General features: G+C 37.4%; 1 protein-coding gene across 1 annotated transcript; it reads left to right on the top strand.

The window, feature by feature from the left end:
- The first annotated feature begins 8,853 nt into the window (after positions 1-8,853).
- LOC106986210 (olfactory receptor 4P4) lies at positions 8,854-9,783 on the top strand. The gene has a single exon (XM_015084384.3). The coding sequence runs from the start codon at positions 8,854-8,856 to the stop codon at positions 9,781-9,783; it is 930 nt and encodes a 309-aa protein (XP_014939870.1).
- The last annotated feature ends 727 nt before the right edge of the window (positions 9,784-10,510 follow it).

The raw sequence follows: 10,510 nt of genomic DNA, 5'->3' as shown, positions 1-10,510 counted from the left end.
GACAGCTGGGAGCCTGCAGCCTGTTTCAGATTCTCTGCTGTGTCTCCCTCTCTCTCTGCTCCTCCCCTGCTTGCACTCTGTCTCTGTCTCTGACTATCTCTCTCAAAAATAAATAAACATTAAAAAAATTAAAAAAAAATAGTCATCATTTGATGTACTTTGAAAAATGATATAATACTATAGGGGGCTTAGTTTGATGTTGGTTTTTACATGTGAGTGAAAAGGTAAATTAGGAAAAGTAAGCTAATCAATGAGAGAAGCGGATGTCTAAGACACTACAGAGATTAGGTTTTCTCCTCAAGGTTGGCATTTATCCATGTGACACTCTTTGAGCAAATGCGTGTTGTGTGCCTAATGCCAAACACAGACATCAGTGTCATGATATTCAGTCTCTTGAAAATATGGGCAGTCTAGCAGAGGAGAAAGAGAGAGAGATGCAAAAGATCAAATGGAGGTCCTAAAAGGTGGTACAAGAATATCTGTGATAATTAAGAGAACGTGCTCTTTTGGCCGAGAGGAATGAGAAGTCCTCATGCAGGAGGTGTGTTTGAGATCAGCTTTAAAAAAGGATAGGTCTGAAATAAGACAGCATGCTCACTGGAAGGAAACCACAAGCAAGAACCAAAGGGAAAGAACTACCAGGCTTGAATGGGCAACAGTTGAGAAGGTCAGTTTGGTTGGGGTTTAAGGAACAATGCTGGGGAAAAAAGCTGAAAATCCAGATGTGACCTAATGTGCATTTTGCATGACGTTGGGGATAATAACAATAATAAGGATAATAATATCCTCCCAGAGTCTTTGGAAGCATTGGGCATAATAAAGGAAAAGTCCTTGTGCAGTCCCTGAGCACACATGCAGTAACGTTACTATGACTGGTTTTAGGAGGGCAGGGGGAGGCTGTTCCCTGCATTTGAGCTGAGAAGTGCCACAGGTGAGGCTGTGTGGTGGCTAAAGCAGGAGCCCAAAGATATGGGCGGGTGAGGAGAGAAATGAGGCAGCTGAGAGACCAGCGAGGTAACAGGTATGCTCTTGGCCTGACAGAATCCATTTCTGGACTTGGCCCCTCTCTTGAGTTGGAACTCAGGGATAGATGATAATGAGAGAATTGGTGAGAGGGAAGAGGAAGAAGAACCGGCGAAGAACAGAGGAGGCAAAAAGCCCTCATCCTTCTTGACCTTTGATGAGAAAATCATTTTTTGTTTTCTTATTGACTCTCCATCCCCATTTGCATATTCCATCTCAGAATCTGGAAATGGCTTGCACACTGTCAAGGCTGGGGGCATGACTCAGGGCTGAAATTAGGTTTGCATCTTCTTTGTCTGGCGGAGGCATGAGGAGAACCCTGGTTTCTTGGGGACTCCTTTTCTCCCCGGAAACGGCTGCCTCGGCATTGTGGCCTCCTGTTCGTACCGATCAAGCTGATCAAGTCCCTTTTACATCCTCACATTCTCATGCCCATTTCGAAGCCTGAAGTTGTAAATGATACTGAGTTAACCACCAGGTAAGCTTGTCTTTCAGGGATGTAACAAAGTAGGGACCTTTCCTTGCAAGAATGTTGATTCTATCATGTTCTTTCTGTCTGGCCCGGCTTTCCTGTGAACTTACTTACGTGGCTCCTCAAAATGTAGTTGAGTTGGAGGCTAATCCAGGCAAAAGGCTGACTGGATGCAAAGGAGTGTTTCCAAATGGTGCTTACTTCGGCATTTCTGTTACACTGGGATTCTCACTGGGGATGGGCAAGAATCTTACAGCTTCACTAACAGAGCTATTTGCAGACCTTGCCCAGGATGGAGAGCCACTAGCTCAGACATGGCTGTGCACCTTGCTGAAACCAGATGTTTTCTTTAGCTTCCTGGCATGACTTAGAGGGCTCACATGTCCTGCAATGAAGGTTTATTCTTGTGAATAAATAAATATTTATATATATATACATATAATATATATTAATATAATAAAATAATAAATAATAATTATATATATAAATAAATATTATTGTGGCTTATTTGGCTGGGAAGGTTAAGTGTAAGAGGCAGAAAGCAGATGTCTGCAGGTGTTTCTGTGTTGACGTTGCCTTTGTATAAACTGATGGAGATTCGGCATATTTACAACCAAAGGAATTCAGAAAAAAAAAAAGATGTCATATGGGATTCTTGATAGGTAAATGTAAATGTAATTGCTTATGTTTTTGAAGTACTTTGTGAGGCAATTTACATGAATTTCTCATCTCTTTTGTAAAGGTAAGGAGACTGAGTTTGGGAAGCTGGGTATTCAGTCCAAATGGACTCACCAGCACGCAGTGGAGCTAAGATTCAAACTCAAGTCTCATCATTGGTTCACTGGAACTCCTTGTTTTTTAAGTTTGCTTATTTATTTATTTTGGCAGGGGTGGGGGGGGGGAAGGGCAGAGAGAGAGGGAGAAAGAAAATCCCAAGCAGGCTCCACACTGTTAGCACAGAGCCTAACAGCCCCAACTCACAAACTGTGAGATCATGACCTGAGCCAAAAATCAAAGAGTCTGATGCTTAACTGAGTGAGCAACCCAGGTGCCCCAAGGTTGCTGAAATTCTTAAGTGTGATACTATACTACCTTGAAACATTGCATAATAAAAGAAAGAACAAAGTATACCATTACAGAATGCTTAATGAATTGTCATTTCTTTAATAAATAAAGAAAATAATATCAGTTAACACCTACTATGGGTAGCTCGATAGTGATTGGTGGTTTGCTTTAGGGGTACATGCTGTGTAATGCATGAGATTCTTATTTCTTGTTGTATCCTAATGGTAACTTTAAAAGGTAGATGTAATTATTTCCACTTTACAAAGTTGAAAGCTGAGCTCTGAAGAAGTAAAGTGACTTCCTTAAGATCACCCACAGTTTGTTGCAGAGCTCAGCTTTCACCCAGATCCACCTGCCTATCTTGCTCATTTCCGCTCTTTCCACTGTGTCATGATGCCTTGAGGTAGTAGGTTAATAGGAAAGCAGCACTCAGCATTAAACTTTTTCCATGGGGGAGGGGAAGGAAAGAAAAAGTAAAAAAGAAAAAGAAAAAAGAAAAAAAAAAAGAGGTTAGAGTGGGAGAGAACCAAAGCATAAGAGACTCTTAAAAACTGAGAACAAACTGAGGGTTGATGGGGGGGGGGGGGAGGAGGGTGGGTGATGGGTATTGAGGAGGGCACTTTTTGGGATGAGCACTGGGTGTTGTATGGAAACCAATTTGACAATAAATTTCATATATTGAAAAAAACCTTTTTCAATAAAAAATACAAATATAATGTATAATATATTTTTGATAACAACAGGATTCTATTTATGAAAAAGAATACAAGAAATGAAAATAAAAGACCATTATTTCTCTTGAACACAGACATGAAAAATTTTAACAAAACATTAGTAAATCAGATCCTGCAATAAAAACCAATACACCACAGTCTAGGGGGTTCATCCGAGCAATAAAAGCCTTGTATGACAATTAAAAAACAATTAATGTAATTCATCATATTAACAGACCATATTAACAGAGAACCATAATATCATATCAGGAGATGTAGAAAAAGCTTTCAACAGAATTCAATGTCTTGTTGTGATTAAAATCCTTGACAATCTAGGAACAAAATGAACTTCATTAGCCAAATAAAAAATATCTAGGGATAACCAAGAGCTAATACAATATTTAATGGTAAGAGACTAACTTATTCTCCTCTGTGATCTAGAACATGGCAAAAATGTCCTTTTTCATCACCGACTACTCAACATTGTTCTGAAAGTTCTAGCTGATTTATTAGACCAAAAAAAAAACAAGTCATACAAAGTAAAAAAACAAGTAAAACTGTCTTTATTTCTATGCAAAACAAGTGCCCATGTTAAAATCTCAAGGAATCTACAAGTATCTCGTGAAACTAATAAGTGAGTTAGCAAGTTCATAGGGCCAACAATAGAAAAATAAAATCTAAAAATTTTAAAATTATAATAAAACTTGTTTGCATATAAATTTAATGAAATATGTTCAAGACCTGTATGCAGAAAATTATAAAACAATAATAAAAGGAATTGAGAAGATCTCAGCAAATGGAGAATATACACCATTCATAACTAGAAGACGCAGTAGTGTTAAGGTGTCAATCCCAGCAATTTTTATTTTTTTAGATATCAACAAGGTGATTCTCAAACTGATATGAAAAGGCAAAGCGACTAGAATAGCCAAAATAATTTAAAAAAAACCCCACAATGTTGCAGGAGTCATATTACTATTAATTTAGAATTAATTACATATTATTAGAATTAATTACATATTAATTTAGAATTGCTATAAAGTTACAGTAATCCAGATAGTGTGCTATCAGTGGATGGTCTGGTATTAGTGAAAAGCGTATACACAAAGATCAATGGAACGAAAAGAAAAAGGTGATTTGGTGGAGAAAAGATAGTGTTTTTAGCAAACAGTGCTAGAACAACTGGATGTCCACATACAGAAAATGAACTTACACCCATGACACAGTTTACACAAAATAGCTCAAAATGCATCATAGATATGAAAGTATTTTAAGGGACCCAGGAAGATACACTTAGATTCTTTTTCGAAGGGGAAGAGCATCCACGGAGCAGATGATTTTTTTGAGCAAACAAGTATGTAGCTAGAAGGAATGGGAGAGTGAAGGCAAAGGTATGTAAGAAAAGAGAAGAGGGATAGAGGATCCCATGGAGAAAATTCTGAGGTCTGAAGGAGATGTAAAAACTTACTAAATCAAGTTTGAGGGAGACCTCTAACCACAAGAGAAAAAGATTGGAAAAAGAAAGGTTTAGTTGGATTGTAGGAAATAGACTGATCACGAGGAGATTCCCAGAATCCCTTGGTAATTTGTATTTCAGAAGCAAAACATACTAACAGCTTGTGCCAATTTTCAAAGGCTATGACCTCTGGCTAGTTTTATACTTTTTATAAATAAGACCCCCGAAGAACCATTAATGTAGAAAATAACAAATGATTATAAACCCATTAACTCTTAGGACAAAAGATAGCATTTCTGTCCTTCCACAGGCTCGTGCTCTATCTCATTGTGTCACCTCTGTTTTACAGGAATCCTATGTATTATCACATTGTTATGCCCCAGTTCCTTCATATGTGAAATGAGGTTGGTAATGTTATTTATTGCGTAGAGTTGTTATAAAGTGAAATAAGCTCAACCCCACCAGTGATTCATGGCTGACATAAAGCACATGTTTACTAAGTGTTTCCTACAGTTAGTGGAGCTCAGAGGGCAAAGCAGAATCAAACATCAGTTTTGAATATAAATGTAAACAGAGGAAAGGTTATTGAAAATGACATAAGACTAGAGCAAAATTATAGAATGTTCATCTCCACTGTTGGCAAATTATTTCAATGAGCCTTTCGTAACCCTCAAAGGACATGAAAGAAAGTTCTATGTCTGTAAGTTTCCTTAAGGTTTGCCTAAATGGAAATTAATTTACCTTAAATGGAAATTTACCTTAATGGCAATACATCCTTAAAACACTTACCTCAAATGGAAGTGTGTTAAAAAATACATGCATCCTCTTCCTCCAGAGAATGATAAAAACACTATATGGGAACAGATGGGTATCAGATGGGTATCATTTCTTAGCATAACGGCCAGATCTAAAGTTTGATCCCCAGATGATAGCAAAGGGTAAAAGAAAGTCAAATTGCATCAACAGCAGATCTCAGTCACTAAGGACCAAGGATCTCAGTCACCAAGGACCAAGGATCTCACGCTGCAGAGGTACCTTTTTTTGCAGGGCATTTGCCATCTGGTTGTAAATCTGCTGTAGTAACTTGGATCTAAGAGGATAATGACCGGTGAATTGATTACTTGGGGACATAAAAAAATTAACTCAAACTAAATAAGCAATACCTTGGGAGGAAACACATGTACTTGGAGGATATAAACAATATTTGAAATTTTATTTAGCATTGGTTTCAAGGCTGAAGCCCTAAGGAATAATGCAGTGATACAAATACTGAGTCTGTATAAACTGGGATTTGACTAGTTTTGGAAAACTAAGTACTCGTCCTGCCTTCAAGCTTTTTTCTTTCCTGAGGTGTGACCTCCTATCATTTGTTTGAAATGAAGGTATGATAGGTGGTGGTAGTGAAAAAAAATGCATGAATTTTCTAACTTTTTATGTGTGTATCGAAGGAAATTAGGCAGTGAAACTCATGGGTAACACACTGAGCTGATTAAAATTCCAAATCGGAAACTTGAAAGATAGTCATTCAAATAGTTAAAGAATGCAATTTCAGTGAAGAGAGGACATTAAAAAAATATAAAAGGACAGACTCAAAGTCAGTGCAAAGAAAAAAAAACGGTGAGTAATTTTTTACCATTATTCTGCATAAATCTGTAACACTTTTGAAAAAATATTTTTAACTATTATGTTAGGAAAACATTAATTAGCAGCTAATTTTAAAGTAGACTTTGCTGTGAATTCTATACTCTAAAACTTTTTGGTTTAAGAAAAGACTAAATTGAAAGATCTTGGTTGTCTACTGAGGGTAGCATGACACATTCTAGAAAACTGAGATCAAAGTCATGTGCGAATTCTGCCTTTTTTATTGGATGACTGCACATCAAAAGGACCAATTATTATAACTTTAGGGAGATGGTCAGTAAGACATTGACCACAAATAAAGTAATTTTATTTCTGGAAAAGACATATGATAGGATAATCGAGGCTAGTGCCTTCATTCTTCCTAAGAAACTTATTATCCAAGAGTGTATGGGGTCCCAAATGCAAGGTGTGGCAATATTAGGGCATGCACTCAAATATTTTTCTCCAACTATTTTTGTTATGTGGCCAATAGCTAAGCATGCAATATCACTACTCATGCTTGAGAGAATAAGAAATATATTGCTTCCCACAAAAGCACGTGAGCTGTACATTTGTTTCTTTCTAGAGTTGGCTTATTTATTCCAGAATCCTGAACTGATTTGGTGTGTGGTTTTTCATGGAGACTTGAGCCTATCTTATAGTTCTGTGTTTCCATTGACACATTTTCCATTTAAATGTGAGTGGCTAAAATGGGACCATGATCCATTCAGGAGAGATCCTGGTTTTGTCTGGAACACTCAGAAATGTATGCAAATTTCCGAGTTGGGCCAGCCGGGGTTCGTGTTAAATTTATGTTGTTGCTTCATTATTTCTCCCTTGAAAGGATGTATAGTGAGGTATTAAGAAACACAAGCACCGGAGTTGGAAAACTCAGGTTATAAACCCTTGTTTGCTATATACTAATGTGCTACTATGTACAAGTGCCTTAATCTCTGTAAACTAGAGTAATTCGAAGTTATTTTTCTTTGTGTACATTAATTTAAATACAATAATACTATCATGTGTGCACTATTTTATTTTTTTAAAAGATGTTTCTCATCTATAATCAAAGCTAAGTCTCAGAACCAGTCTGAATTATATAGAGCAGGGTATATTTTCCCAGGTTTCAAATGAAGAAAAACTTCTTAAAAGAAATTAACCGCTTTGAGAAGGTCCTATATGAAGTTAGTGGCTAAATTAAGGCGTGTAACCAGGGATTTATCTCAAATTACAATGAATGATTCTATTATACACATAATATTTTTAAAGAGATTAAAATATGTGCCAGGCAATCATAGTAGCCGTATGTCTGTGAAGAAGTTGAACTGATGTCAGGAAATTAAGCATAGCTGTAGCCTTCTGAACTGAGACAAATAGAGATTAAGTAATATTATTAGCCAAGTCCTAATAAATGCAGACAGACTGATGAAATAGCTTTGCTTGAGAACATTCTAAGCCTTTCTTCGCTTATAGACTTAAAATTATGTAAAAAGCCTTTATGCTTGACCAAAGATAAGAAACATATTTCAAGTATGTTTAATGAAGGATTCAAGCCAGTAATATATTCAGTATTATAATTTTATGCAAATTAAAATAGCCTCTTTAACTTATTGGCTAATCTCAGTATAATCTGATTTGGGGAATCATCCTGAAGTTATTTCTCTATAATTTTTTTCTTAAACTCATTCAAGTTCTTAAAATTCCACTATGGAAATTAATGTTTTTGTTTTAAAATTCCATCTGCCTTACAGCAGGATTATTCATTGTGTGGGTGACCATGTTAATTTGCTCAGTAATAGAAAGGGTTGAAGAAGAAACTTAAATAGGAATTGATAGAGAAGCCAGGTACGGTATAAAGTTAGGGCTGAAAATACATAGGATGAAAATGCAGACCTCATGAAGATATCTGGTCAAGGTTGAGTATAAGATTATAAAAATACTTGGTGGCACACATTGCTAAACAGTCAGTGCCATGTTTTCAGGAGCATCTAGGATTTGATTGTGGATTGATCACAGGCAATCATGTTGACCAAGCTAGACATTGATCACAATTTGCTATTAGTTCGTGGAGTCTCCTTAGAGAGTCATTTTAATGGAATACTTGATTTTTTTAATGTTTGTTTGTTTGTTTATTTATTTATTTATTTATTTATTTATTTATTTTATTTATTTTTGGGGGCTGGGGGGAGGGTCAGAGAGGGAAGGAGAGAATCCCAAGCCTACTCCACGCTGTAAGTGTGAAGCCGGATGCAGGGCTTGATTTTATAAACCCTGAGATCATGACTTGAGCCAAAACCAAGAGTCAGTCACTTAACCGACTGAGCCACCCAGGCGGCCCTTTAAGTACTTGATTTTTATTCTCTGACATATTTGAATGAGGCATATTAAAGCTAGTAAATTCCTTGAATAGGATATGATTATGATTCTACCCATGAGACGCTTCAAATATGGCCTCATGAATTGTATATTTCAGGTGATTTCATGGATGCTATCTACGTTGGACCATGGATCAAAGCAATAATGTCACTGTATTTATTCTCTTGGGACTTTCCAAAAACAAGAACATTGAAACCCTTTGTTTCGTATTATTTTTATTTTGCTACATTGCTATTTGGATAGGAAACTCACTCGTAATAATTTCCATCATGGGCAGTCAGCTAATCGAGCAACCCATGTATTTTTTCCTTAATTACCTCTCACTCTCCGACCTTTGCTACACATCCACCGTGACACCCAAACTAATGACTGACTTGTTGGCAGAGAGGAAGACCATTTCCTACAGTAGCTGCATGACACAACTCTTTAGCACACATTTATTTGGAGGCATCGAGATCTTCATCCTCACGGGGATGGCCTATGACCGCTACGTGGCCATCTGCAGGCCCCTGCACTACACGGTCATCATGAGCAGACAGAGGTGTAACACAATCATCACAGCCTGCTGTACTGGGGGGTTTGTACATTCTGCCAGCCAGTTCCTTCTCACCATCTTTTTACCCTTCTGTGGCCCCAATGAGATAGATCACTACTTCTGTGATGTGTACCCTTTACTGAAACTAGCCTGTTCTAATACACACCTCATAGGTCTCCTAGTCATTGCCAATTCAGGCCTAATTGCCTTGGTGACCTTCGTCGTGCTGATGTTGTCTTACTTTTTTATACTGTGCAGTGTCAGGGCTTACTCCGCAGAGAGTCGCAGCAAGGCTCTTTCCACCTGCAGTGCTCACATCACAGTTGTGGCTTTGTTTTTTGCACCTGCACTGTTCATCTATATTAGACCAGCTACAACGTTTCCAGAAGACAAAGTGTTTGCTCTTTTCTATACCATCATTGCCCCCATGTTCAACCCTCTGATCTACACGTTGAGAAACACAGAGATGAAGAAAGCCATGAAGAAAGTGTGGTGTCGTCATATACTCTTGGAAGGAAAGTAGTTTTGCAGATGCTTTTCGGATTTTCAGGCCATGGTTCCTCGAAACCCAGGACTTGGATGAGATCCATTCTTATCAGCTCTTGGCCTTGCTGCTTGGAGAGATAAGTGGGCGAGCAGGAAGCACACCCTTCTGATGTTTTATGATCCTATGGTAACAGCTCACCAACAAATTGAGTATCATTCTTATTCAGATGTTCTTCCACTTGACATAGTCATTAAGAATTGTGTTTATGTGATAAGAAATTAATGATATTTTAAAGACGAAAGATTATAGCACTATTTGGCTCTTGTGCCGGAAAAAAAAAGATAAAATGGAACATGCGTGTTTTCACGCCTTAAAATGCTAAAGAGCTGAATAAAATATCACCTTCCATTTTTCAGCTTTTTACTCAACTCTAAATACAGAAAATTGCACTTATGGTTTTTGTATGGTTCATGCATTCCCACAAACTGAGCGGTATCCGGTAATCAGTAACCAGATGAAGGGTTAGAGATTACCAGTGCACCTGAAGTCCTCCTCATTTCTCTGCATAATTACTAACCTCCCAAAGGTGATTGCTATCTTTGTCTCTAAATCAACTGGTTTTACATACTCTTGTATTTTGTGGAAAAATAGTGATGCTGATCACACTCTTAGTGTCTGCTCATTACGTTTGTGAGATTCATTCGTCATGTTTTGTGTATTTTCTGAGTGTGTTCATTGATATATACTGTTTCGTTGTATGAGT

This window comes from Acinonyx jubatus, chromosome D1, assembly GCF_027475565.1.
Source record: "Acinonyx jubatus isolate Ajub_Pintada_27869175 chromosome D1, VMU_Ajub_asm_v1.0, whole genome shotgun sequence".
Lineage (NCBI taxonomy): Eukaryota > Metazoa > Chordata > Mammalia > Carnivora > Felidae > Acinonyx > Acinonyx jubatus.
The sequence above is the reverse complement of the archived record's forward strand: the minus strand, read 5'-3'. Positions and strand labels throughout refer to the sequence as shown.

Bases quoted from the DNA above. Each gene is read 5' to 3' on its own strand.
- LOC106986210 (XM_015084384.3), top strand. From the start codon at position 8,854: ATGGATCAAAGCAATAATGTCACTGTATTTATTCTCTTGGGACTTTCC.